General features: G+C 40.1%; 1 protein-coding gene across 2 annotated transcripts in view; it reads right to left on the reverse strand.

The window, feature by feature from the left end:
• ston2 (stonin 2) overlaps positions 1-16,371 on the reverse strand; it is a 28,888-nt gene extending 12,517 nt beyond the window's left edge. The window contains exons 1-4 of one of the 2 annotated variants that reach the window (XM_053632922.1): positions 15,048-16,371; positions 8,662-8,793; positions 7,006-7,179; positions 1,642-1,815 (exon numbers count right to left, since the gene is read on the reverse strand). In XM_053632922.1, coding sequence (XP_053488897.1) covers positions 1,642-1,815; positions 7,006-7,179; positions 8,662-8,740 — 427 coding nt within the window. In that variant the 5' untranslated portion in view covers positions 8,741-8,793; positions 15,048-16,371. Of the gene's footprint in view, positions 1-1,641; positions 1,816-7,005; positions 7,180-8,661; positions 8,794-15,047 lie in introns of those variants that run through there. The other variant, XM_053632924.1, reaches the window with a different exon arrangement.
• Between the last annotated feature and the right edge of the window lie 1,764 nt (positions 16,372-18,135).

Consider the following 18,135-nt stretch of genomic DNA (forward strand, 5'->3'; position numbering starts at 1 on the left):
GGTAAGCTCCGCCTCCCCCAGCAATAAGAAAATACAGAGGGAGAGGGAACACGGGGTTTTTCATTTACGCACATTCTATTTGAAAAGCAATAAAATACAAAGAGTACACAAATGATGCCCTGTCTGTGTTTTGGAGGGGGGCTGGTTGAGAACCACTGTCTTAAAGGGATCGTTCAAACAAAAATTTTTAATTCGGTCATCAATTACTCAATCTCATGTCATTCCGAACCCATTAGACCTTCGTTCATCTTTGGAACACAAACGAAGACGTTTTTAATGAAACCTGGGAGATTTCTGTCCCTCCGTTTATAGGCCAGTAACCAAAACGTTCAAGCTCCAAAAAGTTCATAAAAGGCATCGTAAAAGTAATCCCCGTGACTCCAGTGGTTTAATCCCAATTTTATGTTCATTAGATATTGTACTAAATTTAAAATGTGAACAAAGTGGGACTTTGGAAGCTTCCATAAAGCTCATAGCTACAGCATGTACAACTCTCTGCTTACTGACAAGAACATACATGTGTGTATAAACACAATAGACCCCTGTAGAGCAAAAGTCAATCACTCTCTCTCTCTCTCGCGCTCTCACACACACCTCTGCCGCCATCGACTTCATTACTGTAGCACAGAGATTTAAAAAAAAAACAACAACAACAAATAGACTAAATTCAATTCATTCCATTTTCTCAAGGTCGCTTTCCTGCCAGCAGTGATGTCTCAGTGTTCCAGGAGGAGGAACGAATCTGGCTGCGTTTTAATAAATAAAACTTGTCAAAGCGCCTCGCCCGTCTCCCGTCTCCATAGAAACCCTGTTCTGAGCGAGCGCATGCCGGGCGGCTGAGGTGAGCGCAGATGGATCGGTCCTCTGCGCTAACGGCTCTGCAGTGAATTACCTCTTTCGCACGAGAGAGAGATTTCTGACTGCAATCAGCACAGCGCTGCTCCACGGCGCTCGTTACTCAGCCGAGCAGAGCGTCTGAGGAACACCTGTCAGGGGGCCAGCAGAATTTGTGCTTCCCAGATCATCAATCATTTTTACATCGAGCTGACGGCCTTTTCTCTGGCCCTGCCTGGCAGATTCACTCAAACTTTTACTTCACCTCCGTGCCTGCGGTTCTCTCCGGCCCTAGGGGTTTTAGAAGGTTGAATTATGAAGCGGCGTTGGCAAACACTCGGCTCACACACACCCAGGGAGTGGCTCCGAGTCAGGGAGAGGTCACAGAAAGCGTGATAAGAGACCTCAGCCTGGAGCGCAGTCTGTTACAGCACTGCAAGTTGCTTATTTTTCAACAACGGCATGTACCGTTATAAAGAGCTGACCTTGCAGACTCATCCAGCAATGTTAAATAAACATCTCCTTACCGAAAAATTCACCGTGCGAACAGTTACTCGAGCTTTTTAAATCTATTTACGTGGAGCACCCACGGTACAAGTCCCTGTGAATGAGCTGTTACTATAGAAACGATAACGCATTAGAACGAACCCAGGAATAGAAAGCTCTACGGCTCCAAAAATATTATTTGAAAACCTTAAATAACGTCCACGAAATACCCCGTGACCCCGTCCCCTCCGAACAAGCGGATCGGCTCTTTTAATCGAAAGGCACGACCGCGTTGAGTGTCGCGCCTCTGGTTGTACTCACGGGCTGAGTGCGGAGGTGAGGTGCTGTGACTGGGAGGTTCCTCTGTGCTGAGAGACGGGAGGTCACAGGACGAGGCGTCCATGCTCGTGGAGCTCAGCTCCTCAGACGGCGCACCCTCAGAGGCAGGAGCAGAGCTCCAGAAACCGGCTGAGGAGCACACGCTGTGTCTGGGACCTGGAACACACACACCGTGGGCAAGACTTAGAAAGCGCATACTCACAAGTTTGGAAGGTGAGGGAACGCTTTAAGATGTAGATATAAGATAAATAATAAATAAAAAACAAACATTTGTTTCAGATATTTATTTCTCACAACAGAACCAGGCCCTTGCGTTAAAGCAGCTATAAACAAAAACCAGTCATTCCTTCACCGTCCTCTAGTTTTCTTTTCTCCTGAAGAAACCGCAACTCAAGAAAAACCCACCGGCACTGGAGACTCCTTCCATAAATTTGAAACAAATCTCTCATGGGTTTTTTTTTGTTTGTTTTTTTTTTTTTTAAATAATTTTAAATCTCTTTAGGTAGTCGCTGTGAATGAACTGTTGCTACAGAAACCATATCGTATTATAACGGTTGCATTAATATAAACCCGTGACTTGCAGCTGCACTATCGCCAGAGCTGTTACAGTAAGTTAATCGACACCTTCGGACCATCAGCAATCAGCAGCACCGTTAACGAACACGCAACAATCCATAAACCATAATTAAAGAATGCCTAATACACACAAGCACACAAACGGTACACGGGACCTGAAACCAGCGCGTTAAAGCCTAAGAGACCTTGCACCGGTGCACACACTCAGCTGTGCGTGTTTCCATAACAAGCAGGTGCGATCATCGAATTACAAACGGAGACAATTAAATATTCACAGCGGGAGAGAGACGAGTGTTTCAGCAAACGGATTACACATCCCGGATGAGAGAGCGGAACGTGTGCTGATGGGTATCGAGCCGATTAAACGTCGCTGCAATCAATCAGCTCGGCGCTCTTAATTAGCGCTGCTGTAAATGCCGTCGCATGAGAAGACTTTTGTTCCGAATTACCGTGTAAGAGAGTCTGATCTCACGGCCTGGCTTTATTAACCGAGACAAATATTACACGGAAACTTCAACAAAATGGCACAGGGTTCATTCGCATTTTCGTTTGAACATCGAAATGGTGTTCTTTTCACAGAACCAAACCCCCGGTGCCTTTCCCCTCTCGGTGCGGTTCTTCAGGTAAGAACAGAGAGAAAACTCATACGCTCGGGTCCGAGAGAAAACGAGCGAGGAGGTCTCGAGCCACTCCCGGGTCAACTCGCTGAGAAAGTGATTCGATTCTGAATCGACTCGACTCGACTGCAGGAAGTGAACCGATCATACAGTGAATTTCGGGTTGTAGTGCTGCTCGTGTCTCGGAGATCTGGACCAACAAACAAGAACAGAAAATAATGCTAGTGATGTGACACACGCGATGTTTTAACCGTGTTATTTATATCATTACCTAATGTTTATTTAACGCCGAATCAGTGTTCTTCATGCTCGAGTGATTTCTTCGTGCGAATCCTTCATTCATATTCGAGATGCACGTCTTTAAACGCGGCTTTAAACCCATCAGCCTCTTCGTGTGGTGTTTGTATTACTGTGGGCCAATTTTTACGGTGCCGTATCAAGATCAGCGTATAGATTTATTTCCTCGCAAGGGAACAGCATCTAACGCAAAGTCACTCTCCGACGCCATTATCCCTCATCAACGTTCTCTCGAACGGATCATCTTTCCTCTGTAATCCACGCTAATGGAATAATCACTCGGCTCCTTTTGTTGCATTTCCTCTTATTACGCTTTAGCAGACGGAGTGATTTATGGAGGTCGCCATGGCAACGTGGCATCCCAGGCATCCCACACTTGGGTAATTTGCGAGTGCCGTGGTCGGTGTGAAGGAGATCATCCTCTCAGCGCTGCGAACATGATCAATACGCTGTGCTGTACAGGAAGGGGATAGAGTGTACGGTCAAACTGCTTTATTTCCGAGAGTTGTTTTATAGCTCTCTGTATCATGCGGTTACGGGGAAATAATCAGCGACGGGGTGGTGCGATGAAGCAGAGTTACTGTCACCACGCTGAAACAGCATGTCCTGAAGGGTTTTATTCCCCTTATACGACGCCGGTTTTGTCAAAGATTTTTTTTTGTTTGTTTTTTTTAAACTGTTAATTAAAGAATGTCAGGTAGTATGTTTTATCCATTAATAGTTCATAAGGTCTACTTCAGTCATTGAAAAGCTAGTTCCAATAATTTCTTGTAGCTGTAATATGACTTTTAGGAAAAAAAAAAATTGTCAATTTTCTTACTTGCGGTGCTGTGAAAAAGTATTTGCCCCCATCCTGATTTCATGCATCCCGCACTAAATTGGTTCAGAAATGAAAACAAAATCTAAAGATAAAACTAAAACAACCTGAGTAAACACAAAATATATAGTTTTTAAACGATAATGTTATTTATCGAAGCAAAAAAAGTTATCCAATAATACCTGGGCCCGTGTTCAAATGTATTTGCCCCCATAGTTACTAATTCCCCAAATCTATGAAAAAGCATTCGTAATGGGGTTCAGCTGGACTAGATGCAACTAGGCCTGATTACTGCCAGTCCTGTTCAATCAAATCAACACTTAGATAGAACTTTTTCCAAACAGCATGATGTTGGCTAAAAGGACTTACCCAGTAACACACTATGCCAAAGTTTGGGAAGGGTTACAAAGCGATTTCAAAGGCTCAGGGACTCCAAAGAACAACAGTGAGGGCAGTTATCTCCAAAATGGAAAAAAAAAAAAAAAAAACTTCCAAAATTCCTCCAAGAGCACAGCAACTACTCATCCAGGAAGTTACAAAAGAGCCAAGGACATCATCAAAAGGAACTACAGGCCTCACTTGCATCAATAAAGGTCAGTGTTCATGACTCCACTATCAGAAAGACACTGAGCAAAAATGGCATCCATGGAAGAGCGTTGAGGTGAGGTGAGGTGAAAACCACTGCTAACCCAGAAGAACATTAAGACTTTAAGCCAAAACGCACCTTGATGATCCTCAATCCTTCTGGGTGAACGTTCTGTGGATTGAGGAGTCGAAAGTAGAACTGTTTGGAAGACTGGAGTCCCATTACATCTGGTGTAAATTAAACACAGAATTCTACAAAAAGAACATCATAGCTACGGTCAAGCATGGTGGAGGAAGTGCGATGGTGTGGGGATGCTTCACTGCTTCAGGGCCTGGGCAACTTGCAATAATTGAGGGAAACATGAATTCTGCTCTGTACCACAAAATCCTAAGGGAGAATGTCCGGTCTTCAGTCCGTTAGTTGAAACTCAAACGTTAAAGGTGGCACAAACAGATTTGAAGTTTAAGAGGGAAATTCATTTTTCCACATGTGTGAAAGGTGTTGGACAATTTTTTTTTTTTTTTTTTTGCTTCAATTAAAAAAAAACCCAAAAAAACCCCCAAAAAAACTGTAGTGTGCGTTTAGTGTGTAAAATCAGGATACGTTTTCACAGCACTGTAGATTGAAAACTTGATGCATTCATATAAAGTACACCATAAAGAAAGCTTGTGACTTTTCTACCTCACTGGTTATTTACTGATATATATTATATATATATTACAGAATACTTAATATCAAACAAACGATCTAAAAGCGATTTCCCCGCCCCCTTCAAGTACATAAATGAATATTATTTGAAGCAACGGAGCCTGTTCTGGTGTGTCAGACGAAGCCGTAGTGCTCTGCCAGGCTGCTCTGAGGACGCGGGGAACAGCTTCGGCGCGCAGACAGCCGAAGCGTCCTCATTAACGCCACGCTGAGTTTCTCTCTCCGCCTGCACTCGTTTCCAAACCACCCGAGGAAAAAGCGATGCAGCATCACAGCTCACAAAGACGAGCTACTGGACTACAGAGCCTGAGTGTGCTGGGTTTTTAATAGCTACTTCATGACTTCTGTCCAAGTGTGTTTATATACACGTTATATTATTTATAATAATTTAGAGTTGATTTGAGATGCAACGTGTGCTTATTTACGAAGAACGATACGATCTGCCAGATTAACCCCTTGAGGTATAAACCACCTGACCGAACGTTCACCTAAATCTAAACTTTCCATAGGGTTTTTAGTACAATCTCTTACAGTAACACAAGGTATGTAATTTTGCTCTAAATTAATATTTAACATACAACAATGATGAACGCATACTTCGTGAAGTTCTAAATTTGTAATATCCATTATTCCACACTTCCATTGTGAGTTAAAATCTTTTATAATCTTTTTTAAGTTACACTAGTTTACATTTCTTCGCCCGCATAGTATTCAACACTCCGTCACTGCGTGATAAGGAAGTCGTTGTTTATATATTTAACTCGAGACGCCACTGTACATGGGACGGGGGAAAAAAGTAAACTAAACTAAAAAAAAAAAAAAAAAAAAGAATTACAGATGTTCGGACCTCGGCGCGTTATGGCCGTGACTGCCAGGAATTCCTACGTTGACATTTTTGGTTAAAACTCAAGAAAATGGGTTCACGTGCAATAATCCAGAATTATAAAATCAATCAAGAATGAGTGGATGTGACTATTTAACTGGAGAGAAGAAAAGATTTAAATCTATTTGAAAGGTGAAAATCTTGAATACATTGGTAAAAACGTCACAGATCATATGAAAAATACTATAAGGGACTATAAGGAGGTATTTGAAGCTATTTTCCCCTCCAATAAATAAATAATAATAATAAAAAAGTCACAAAAGGAAAAATCTATATTTGAAATTTTTAGATGTAAAACAGGAGATTTTAGTCACCGGAAAATAAATAAATCAATAGAAGCACGTGCTTTCTGAACATTTTTGGCCAAATGACTTGAGCCTTGATGCAGAAAAAGGGGCGTGTCTAGATGGATCAGTATCAGTCTCTGCTTACCAGGATGTTTATTTAACATTTACAGAAGGAGTCTCCAGTGTCAGCAGTGAATTATTTATTTATTTAATTTTTTTTAAACAAAATCAGATTTCCAACATCTTATACTTTTGTGCTTTATTGGTTTCTCGGCAACATGCTGCTTTGTGTCTCATCTTGCACGTCACTGAGAAAGTCCTTGTTGTCCTCTGAAGAAAGTGGTCGTGGCGAGTTTGAATAACGATTTACAGATACGGATGTTAACGTTGATGATTTTATCTCCTAGCTTGCATTTCATTTTCGATGCGTTTCAATAGTAAGTGTATTAAGTAATACTGATGCAAGCTTGAGTGTCTCCAGATCGCGCTGCGTGAAAATAAGAGAACTGGCGCACATTATACTGTACATTTTACCACGAAGCAGCAGATCACTGCCGTATTCTGAGGCGTCATACCTTTTACCTGCGATGGCGGGTGAGGATGAGGAGGAGACGGGGTCCAGGGTTTCTCGTCAAAGTGCACCCAGCTACTGCGCTGCAGCATCGCAGGGTCCACGACGGAGTTTTCCCAGGACGAGGAGACGGCTACGGGCTGGGTCGTACTGGTCATTAGCATGCCATGGTGCTCGCCTGGACACACACACAAAAACAGTTAGGGTAAACAAGTGTCTGCAGTCTGCTGTTAAACCTAGCAGGAGCTCCACACACACACACACACACACACACACACACACACACACACACACACACAGTCCTGCCTCACTGGCGCAGTGAGCTCAGACAGCAGGAATCTCACAGCAAGCTGACGATACTCACACAAATATTTATTTAACTGCACACATGAAGCTATTCAAGACTGCAGTTCAGCTTAAAGTGGTACGACCTTCAACTTTAACCTCTGAACAAACACGGTATTAAGACGGAACAGCATAAAATTCTGGATTCTGATTGGTCAGGAAGTGTTAATTAATTAACACAGGTTAATTCCATATCGATTAACACATGATTAACCACAGGTTTATATTAACGCACCCTTCCTAATACGTTATCGTTTCTATAGTAACAGCCCAGCCACAGGGATAACAGAAAACGTCACCGTTTATCGAAGGAGTCTCCAGTGTCGGAGGTAAAGCTGGAACGCCAAGTTTCCCGACATCTTCGAGGAGGTCGAGTTTACATTTTTGCGGTTTCTCGGTAACGTGACAAGCAACTATAAAACGGATGAAAAGTGTGACCGATCGTGCTATAATAAACACGCGATGTAATCGTTAGTAAAGTGAAGTGGATCGCTTTCCTGTAACAGCGTGTCCTGAGGCATTTTATTCCTCTTGCACGACAACAGAGGGGTAATAATAATGCCATCAGGAATTATTGTCCCTATGACAGCACGTCCTGAAGTGTTTTATTCCTTGTGTAATATTTGGTGGATGTTCTCCTTGCTGTAATAAAGCATCTGCTCAGTGGAACAGCTCTGGTTACACCTCTGAGCAGGATCACTTTCTCAAATCACCGAGCATTTACATCTAGTTACTCCAAAGGCGGTTTGAGAGAGGAAACCCTGTCCAATTGAAGTACAAAAAAATAAAAATCACACAAAGCGATAAACGACAGAACTAAAAGGTTCTGCGTAGTCTTTCTCCTGTAAATTAAACAAGCTGAAAATTTGTATTTTTGGAAATACCTTTGTTCTTTTTTTTTTTTTTTTTTTTTTTTTTTTTAAAACATGCAGTAATTTGGCAGATGCTCTAATGCAGGAGGATTTAGAAAACCTTGGAGAATGTGTAAGGATTCAGAACATCAAACACTACAGACTGGTACTGGTCCAGACTGTGGCTTGAACACTATTTTTAAAATGTTGGGGGGGTTTTTTGTGTTGTTTTTTTTGCTGTGAGGAAAGCTAAGCACTATGCTAAGCAATCACATGGCTCTACTCAGCACAGACATGCTGATGCGTGAATGATTCATCACTAAACACTACCTACAGGCTTTAACACGAGCTTAAACTCTTCTCACACGAAACGCACACACAAAACCAAGTCAGTCAGTAATCCTGCCGTTAAAACCAGGATGTATTCTGACCTCATTAGCATGTCTCTACCTGCTAGCGCATACCTGTGTGCACCGGCTCATCGCTGAATGCCACCCACCCGGCGCGGGAAGCTCCCACGTTACTGCTGCCCGCCGCCGCCATCGAGTCGAGACCCGAGCTTCCGGTTCTACAGAACCACCGGATCCATCAAACACCTGCAGAGAAGAAACCTTCAGGTCAGTGATGGGTTTATTATTTAGGGAGACAAAGTGTGTGACAACGTGCTCTCAGTCTGAACGATCAGATCCAAATCAGGCTCAACACGAGACTTTTGTAATATAATCACACCGAACGTAACCTACACCTACCCACACTTGATCAGCACCCGTTGCTATGACAACAGCAGCATCGTGCTCCTTTCACGTTGCGACATTAAAAAAAAAAATAATAAAAATGCACACGGCTGAAATTAATTTCACATCCTTATAACGGAACAAGCCATCAAACAACCGAGGAAAAAAGGGGGGGAAATAAATAAATACATAAATTGCAAAGCCTTATCGATTTTTTTTTTTCTATTTATACCACAGCTCTCTTGAACCCTGGACTCTGATTGGTCAGAAGATTTCGGTTAATTTTCTGTAGCAGCAGCTCTGACGGTAGCGCAGCCACAAATCACGGGTTTATACTAATGCGTTTTTATAGTCTCTATAGCAACAGCTCAATCACAGGGACTTGTCTGGCAGACGCCGCCCGTATTTTTTAAAAACTTGTCCAAGTGTCGACGCGGCGACGTTTATTTAAACACGTATGGAAGGAGTCTCCAGTGTCAGAGCTTTGTAACGGTCACAGGTGAAGCAGGAAACAAGCCGTCAGAACATAACGTTTCAACAACGTTAAAAGTAACTATTAATGGATAAAATAAATAAATAAATAAAAAAAAGTATGACGTGTCATTCATTAATAAATGTAAAAATGTACATTTCTGTGGTATAAGAGGAACGAAACACTTTGGGACGTGTTGTAATAGGAACGCAACTCAGCTTCGGTAATTCCGCTCCATCACACCGTCCCGTCGTTGATTATTTTCCTATAACAGCATAATACAGTGTTTTACTCCTAATGTGGAGTTACTCAGCATTATAGAAGTTTCCAGGATGTTACCAGAACGTATATTGTATTTTACATCGAACACTTGCGTAAACTAAGAGACCTCAAACGACTATTTTCTTATCATGAAGAAACGTGTTTTTCACCTGCGCCTCCTGATAACGAGCGGAATTTTACTAGGCCGTGCCTGTGCCTGTCGAGCGGGCCGAGGGCGAGTCCAGACAGGGTGCTTTTGAGCGGCAGAAAGAACAGGAAGTTCGTTAAAACGGACAGGAAGGAGTGCTCGTGGCCTGATACAGCTGCACAGAGCTGTGCCCTGCATCTGCACGTAAGTAAAGTCTCCAGTGAACTCCATTATCAGCGTTCTCTGGAACCACTTCCTGGTTCCCTTATCTCAAGGCTAGTGAAGCTCCAGGAACATGGAGAAAACATCCTGATCCTAACTCTCCTCTTCCCCCCCCCCCCCCCCCATCAGGAAGTTTGGATGGGCAGATGTCCCGTCGTCTAAACTGGGAGACTATAAGGGAAAGAGAATTGCAGAGGAAACACCCTTTGACTCCTTCACCCATCAGACATCTGAGCGATCCACAGGCCTTCCTGTAGATTCGCACATTTTCTCCTGAACCCTTCCGCCACTGCCACCAACTCCCTCCCTCCTGCTCTCCCCCACCCCTCAACATCACAGTGAAACACTTCACACCCACAGTTTGTTGACCGAGTCGTGAGTTTATGTTTGCTGTAAGAGTACGCCCAGAAAGTAAACTCAAAGCATCGGTTTGAATTGCTAATCATTTTCTAACAATCACTTCAACATTTTCCATCAGTCAGGACCTCCATGACTTCATGCTCCTCCTCTTAAACCTCTTCTCCCAACATTTTCCCCTTTCTACTACCGGATAGGTTTTCTTTCCTACAAGGCGCCATAACAATACGACTTATTATTATCATTATTAAAGATGTTATCTGATGTTAAGCTCTAATGTTAATTCACTGAGCATTAGAGAATAAACCGTAAGCATTAATCATGTACTCCTACTAGGGTTTTTTGGTACAGCAACATTGCCTTAACAGTCAATAAATATAAGAAAAGCCTTATATAAATGTATTATTATTATGGATTAATAAACTGGATAAAAAACTTTAAACTTTCAAAATTCACCCCAGCACCACTTCCTATTATTCTAATTAGTTTCTCCTTATTATTATTACTTTGAATGAATACGTTTTAAGCACAGAACATTCACACCCGTCTTTTTTTTTTTTTTTTTTTTTTTTTTTTAACAGTTACCTTGATTGTTAGAAAGGCACTATATAAATGGAATTTCTGAATTTCCACCAGCCCAAGAGATCCCATGTCACACCCCTCATCATCTCCCTCCACTGGCTTCCTGTAGACGCCCGCATCAAATTCAAGGCCTTGATGCTCACCTACAAGACCCTGTCTGGAACAGCGCCTCCTACCTCAACCCTCTCCTGAAGGCTTACGTTCCCTCACGCCAACCTGAGATCGATCAGCGACCGACGCTTAGTAGTGCCTACTCAGCGTGTCTCAAGGTTCCTTCCAAGAACCTTCAAATTAACTGTTCCTCAGTTTTGGAATGAACTTCCAACCTCAATCTGGACCACAGAATCTGTCACTATCTTCAAAAAACAGCTAAAGACCCAGCTCTTCCGTGAACACCTAACCAACTCATAATAAATAAATAAAGTATTGCACTTACACCTCTACTCTGCACACTTTGCTTCTTCTGGAACTCAATTAATGGATCTTGTACGGTAGCACTACTTGTATTGTTCTCCACTTGATATATCGCTTTGCTTGTATTTTCTCATTTGTAAGTCGCTTTGGATAAAAGCGTCTGCTAAATGAAAAAAAAAATGAATAAATGTAAATAAATTGCATATTCGATTTTTTTTTTTTTTTTTTTTTTAAATAAGAATTGACACCTACTTTATTTTCCCCAAGAATTTAAAAACGGAGACTGAAGGTCCACCTACGGCTGGGCGATATGACAAAAATATCACTTCACGATTCTCGAGGACATTTCGACAATACACGAATCACAAAATATAATTTAGCTAACAAACCATCTGCAAAACAGTAGACAAATAAACGAACAGACCGTTAAACCGAGTTTGACGATACTTTTCTTTAACGCCTACAAAGACAAAGTAGGCGTTTTTTTTTTTTTTTTTTTAGTTGTTAAAATCAACAGCATCCATTCAGTACTATTTAATCTGTAATTCTTAGAAAAGTGTATCGCGAAATCACTCATCACACACAGCTCTAGGCTCTCTAAAAAGCACACACACACACTCCAAACACACTCTCCAAGAACCTCTCCAGTCTCCGCGTGCGTGCGTGCACACACAAACACACACAGAGGCTAAAGTCCGGGAATCGGGATGACATCAGTGAGACTGTGCTTTTAGAGAGCACAAGCTTTGCTGTTCCCACCCCGAATCACCCCCCTGAGCCCCAAACACGCACGCGCGCGCGCACACATTGTATAAGCAAACCTGACATAAAGATGTATTATTTATTTATATTATAGATATTATCCTCAAAGATGCAAAGTAATCATAACCCTGCTTCTGATGTTATATAACATGACCGAGTGGGTCATCTTTTGGAAGATGGAAAGTCTGTGCTGCAGCCAAAAACACTACAGTGCAGTCTGGTTCGTTCAGAACTGCTGGGAAAATAGCACAGTCTCACAAACAAAGAAAGATGCGGATTACTGGGGTCGTATTTTAGACTCCTAGCCACCCACCGTCATTAACTCATACTTAGCGCATCTAGTACGGTCAACTGTGATCTTTTTTTTGTAAATAAGCCACTTTAGTGCCAGACGTTGTTCACAGCTACTGGACAAATAACACCGTTTGTTTCATTCATCATTACTAAGAGACTGAACCACATGGGAAACGAATCCAATCTGATATGCAAGTGACTCAATCTGAAATCGTGGTAAATAAATCCAAGACACGAGTGAATCAGTCTGATACACGAGTGAATCAAACCGACACAAGAGTGATTCAATCCAATACACTACTGAAGTAAACCAGCAGACCAGTCAATCAATCCAACTCAGGAGCGAACCAATCCGAAACGGTAGTGATTCATTTTTATTTTTTTAAGTAGTCAGAGATGAAAAGAAATTAATCACTTCAAAATATTCATGAATCATTAAAATATACCGTGTTTAAAAAAATACATCATGGGGGCAATGAGGGACAACGAACCGTGTGAACTAAATGTGAATCTTGAAAATGTTATATGTAGAAATAATTTAATCTTATGAAGATTAATGTAAACACATCAACGGCAAATTAACCGTTAAATTTTCTCGACAATTCATAAATTCAGGACAACGCTCAAGACGACACGTACACCACGCACGTTCTCCAGACGACTACAGCGCTCCCGAGACCTTTTCTGAAAAGCAGAGCGAGGTGAAAGTGGCGTCCTGGCGAGATGAGCTTCATGCCAGAGGAGTGAAGCAGATGAAAGAATTTCACTCCGACAGCAGCAGCTGCTCGGTTTCCCCCTCAGGTGATGGACACTAATGAACACAGATTAGCAGTGATGACCACGCTCTGGATCAGTGTTCACATGCACAACAACAACGATGGCAATAAGTAAGGAATAAAACAGTGCAGTTGTGCCGTTTTAGGAAAAAGGTCAACGACGGGGTGGTGTGATGAGTTACTCTCACCACCCCGAAGTTGTTCAATATTTTATAAAGACATTTTAAGAGTTGTTTGCCTGTCTAAGAGCTGAAATCTCTTCGACACCACTAGTGATTCAATCTGATCCGAGAACGATTCAAGACTACACGTTAAGGACCGACTCCGAATCCCAAGTTTTTTTAATCCGATCCACAAGTCACCGAACCTGATTCACGAGTGAATCAATCCAAATTACTACTGTATCAAGCCGATACACCAGTCCCTCCAAGAGAGTGATTCAATCCAATAGACAAGTGAATCACTCTGGTACAAGAGTGATACAATTCGATGCACTAGCAAATCAATCCGACTCAGTAGAGAAACAATCCAATACACTAGCGATTCAAACGATACAAAAGTGACTCGTTCCGACACACCAAAGATTCACTCCGACTCAGTAGTGACTCAATTTAATATGACTAGTGAAAAAAATATTAAATCATTTCAATCATTTCGACGATACATGATTTGCATCGTGTTCTAGGGGTTTGCTCACAAACTGCCAGCAATACAGTATTTCCATTTTAAAAACACCCATCAGATTTATAATAAAACCTCTACAAAATATCTGTTTATATTCATAAAAATATTCCTATTGATTAAAAAAAAAAAAAAAAAAAAAGAAATATTTAACACTGGAAAGCAGTGGAAATATCATCTGTAAAAATTATTATTTTTTATTTATTTATTTTTATCACAAGCAAACTTCAAATTTGATTCGCAGGCCAGACGACAGGTCTACAGTTTCTGAACATGAAAGTAAGGTAAGCTTTTGAAGAAAAAAAAAAATCTCAGATCTTTGACCGCTCTCGTTCTTGAGATATTGCACTTCCGAGAATCTTGCTCAGATGCACGGAGGGACGACTTGTAAACGAAATTCCTCCACTACCCGGTGGTGTTTCCGATCAATTTGTAATCAAAAGATTTTTTTTTTTTTTTTTTTTTTTTTTTTTTTTAAGTAAATGATATCACGATATCTCATAAAAACATATTGTGACAATTTATCATGATATCGATATATTGTATCGCCCTGGGCTCCCTGGAAAAACCCGAATCCTACACATTTGAGTGATTTCCCTGCTCTAACTAACACACACACACACACACACACACACCTGTTAATTAGCTGATTAGTTGAATTAGATGTGCTGGAAGCAAGTCAAAACAATACGATGCGTCAAGATGTTCTAAAATGTGCAAGACATGAGGTTCTCCAGGAGCAGGATGAAAACAATAATAAAAAAAATAATAATAATAATAATAATAATAATAATAAAAAAGATTCACTTGGACTGACAAACTCGACCAACATGAAATTAAACTGATGACATAAAAAGTCTAAGATTTCACACGAACCGTCTTGTAGGACTTCGTAAAATAAAACACATTTGTAAACACGGTGTAAATAAACAATGTAAATAAACACAATGTAAACAAGTGACGCACTTCAGGAGTAAGCTGTTGCCTCAACTTGTAACAGTGTAACACAATGCACGCGCCCGGCTCACTGACACTTTATAACGCTTTATAACCTGATTCATACAACTGAATTAAATGTCTGAAACAAGCGAGCAACAAAAGACAGACAGTAATCATCATGACTGGTCTGAGAAGTCAGTTTTCTTACCCAGTGTGTATAAAAATACAAACAAACAAACTCGGACGCAGTTCAGCTTGTTTCGAGAACGCCAGTCTCCACCGAAGCTCCGCCCACTGGCTCCTGATTGGTCAGATCCAGGAACACAGTTTCTCAGCACAGAGCTGAAGATGGCTGCCAGATTGATAATTTACACTCACACACAGTATTTAAACCCTTACTGTAAATGCGTAAAAAATGTGCCTGTTTGCAAGCATTGTTACATGTATGCCTTATCAAAGAATTAATACGTAACTACACGTGCATACTGTCACGTGTTTAAGATTGACATCTTTAAATTGTATACATCTAGTAGCCCTGTTATGGTCAGCAAAGTAATAAACATTACACACACATACACCACTATTTTACTTCAAAGCACTAAAAAAAAAAAACCTCGCTTATAAGAAGGTATCAATTCAAAGCCTTTTTTATTCAACATTCACAAAAGATTATGACAGTGAGTAGAAATAAATTCAGCTACAAGAGCTCGTAATGAGCCAGAGGATTCTATGCAAATGAGCAAATAACAGTAAAGCCAGTCACGTGACCCACATTTACCGTCCTTTAGGCTTTCCTTTTCAGCTAATATTGGCTTTTAAATCCTCCACAGCAAGACAAATCAATATATCATACATTACAATACATTAGGGCTGTTGGTTTATACTAATTATAAGTGCATTAAAAGCACAAAAACATTAACTAGCCTTTGCTAATTACGCCGTTAACATAGCTCACTACTTACCAATTCAGTGTCCAGGACCAGAGTAAAGAAAACACAAAATGTCGAAAATTTCTTCCCCTTGTCACTTTGCGCTGTCCAGCTCTCTTTCACTTTCCTCTCTCTTCTCTTTTAGGCTCCATTTTGTATGTTTACAAACATTTCTAGGACTCATTCGGACACTTCCGGCTGCTGCACGGTTCCAAACAAAACACTTTAATTAAACACGGCCAGGCCAATTAGCGGCCTCTAGGTCACGTGATCAAACCAGACGCCTCCTATTGGACACTGCGCGTTTCTCAGCCCTCCAAGGTGATGGATGATATTTTTAAAAATTCTACAGTGAGTGGATCAGTGTTGCCTGCAATATTTCATGAAGTAAAAGTCAGAGCTGGATGTAAAGTCGTAATGCAGTGGGCTTCATATGGAAAAAAAAAAAAAGTACGTTATAAGGATGAAGTAGATTTATTTCTCTTTCACTGTCTGCTTCTAGAACATGGAAGGTGTAGTTATTAAAGAAAAGAGATTAGACTGTGGATAGTGCGGTCATCTAATTATTTCCTCTAAAGTAGACCCAAATCAGACAAGCAAAAATAAATAAATAAATAAATGTGGGTTGTTGTTTTTTTCTTCAATTCATTCGTCACTTCTTTACATAATTAAATATGTTCGTTTTCTTTTCCATTAGATTAATATAACATATACATTAAATGAAATCGTATTCAGTAATGCTGTGTTGTCAAAGTATTTTGTAAGTATTTAGAAGTCTTTATAATCAAAATCATGTAAATACCCTAATAATAATCTTTAATGTAATCATCATCATCATCAGCATCATCATTACTTCTATAGCACTTTTTCATTTTTCATGTAAGATACATGTTCTAAAAAAATAAATAAATAAATTGTTTATTTAGTCAGTATGTAGTTTATGTTTATTTAATTATGACTGTATAGTAATAATAATAATAATAATAATAATAATAATAATAATAATAAATTAGTAGTCTTTGTTATTATTATTATTATTATTAGTAGTAGTAGTAGTAGTAGTAGTAGTAGTATTTTAACTTTAGGATTGTAACCTGGGCCTTTTTTTTTTTACTTCATATGAAATGTTAGGGGGGAAAAACCTTTATTTGTATTTATTTATTACGAATTATTTTTATTTTTTCTGTAACCACCTTAAGAGACAACATAGATCTGAGTGGAATGTGTTTTAAGAGTTTTCGGAAATAAATTCAAAAAGAATTTAAGAAAGAAAGAAAATAAAGAAATTAATAAAGAAATACATACATACATACATACACATATTTTTAAAGGTTTAAAATATGTGAAATCTGGCAACCCAGTGTGTCCACCTGCTGCTGAGACAGAGCAGCGCGCCAAAATAAAACATTACAACCAGATTACGCCTTCAGAAAATAGTGTTAATTCCACAACTTTACACACGTGACTGTTAAACATATTAATATGTTATTAATGCTGCTATTAACCTCACTGAGCAGCTTTGACTTTTATAGTGTAACTTTTTTACAGCTGAATTCTGCGGTGATTTAATCTGTGTGTGTTTTGCGCCATCTGTCGGATGTGAGCGGTACTGCATCGGAAATCAACCAGCAGACCGGATTACAAACATGCTGCTGTAAATCCAGACTGTGTGAAGTGAGTGATGCAGTGAGGATTTATTGAGCAATGAATCTGAGAGGTTTGGTTTCATTAAAACAGTTTGGAGCTTTATTAGTGGCAGAGCTGTGTTTGCCCAGAAGGGGGCGACACACATCTGGAAGCCAAGTGCATTGTTTAATTTATTTATTCAAGCTATTAACTAATGAGCACATTTAGGTTTATATAGGCTTATTTTTCTTTTGATGGTTTTCTTTTTCTTTTCCTTTTTTTTCTGTTTGGTTGTTTACATGAATTTGTGTCGTGACTTGAACACCATCAGTTCCCAGGATACAAAACATTTAATCGAATGATGGACTGATTCCTTCAACGAGTCACAGAAATGAAGTGATATGAATGACCAACGTCATGTCATGGATCGACACGGAGAAGTGTTTTATTCCTTTTATACTGCTGCAGGTTTTTATTAATTAAACAACAACACATCGTTGTTGTTTTGTTTTTTTTTACAAATCTGTTTATAGTTATTTAATGCTGTGGAACATCCGCAAAAATTACTATGTTCTCACTTATGTTACTGCAGCTAGAAACAACTGTTTCCTTACCAGCCTCCTCCGTCCTGAAGATGTCCGAAAAACCTAAAGTTACAGCTTCACCTCGGGTTGTGAGGTAAAGCCCTGACACTGGAGACTCCTTCCCTTCCATAAATGTTAAAATATTTTTTAAAAAATC

Source organism: Ictalurus furcatus, chromosome 9 (genome assembly GCF_023375685.1).
Source record: "Ictalurus furcatus strain D&B chromosome 9, Billie_1.0, whole genome shotgun sequence".
NCBI lineage: Eukaryota > Metazoa > Chordata > Actinopteri > Siluriformes > Ictaluridae > Ictalurus > Ictalurus furcatus.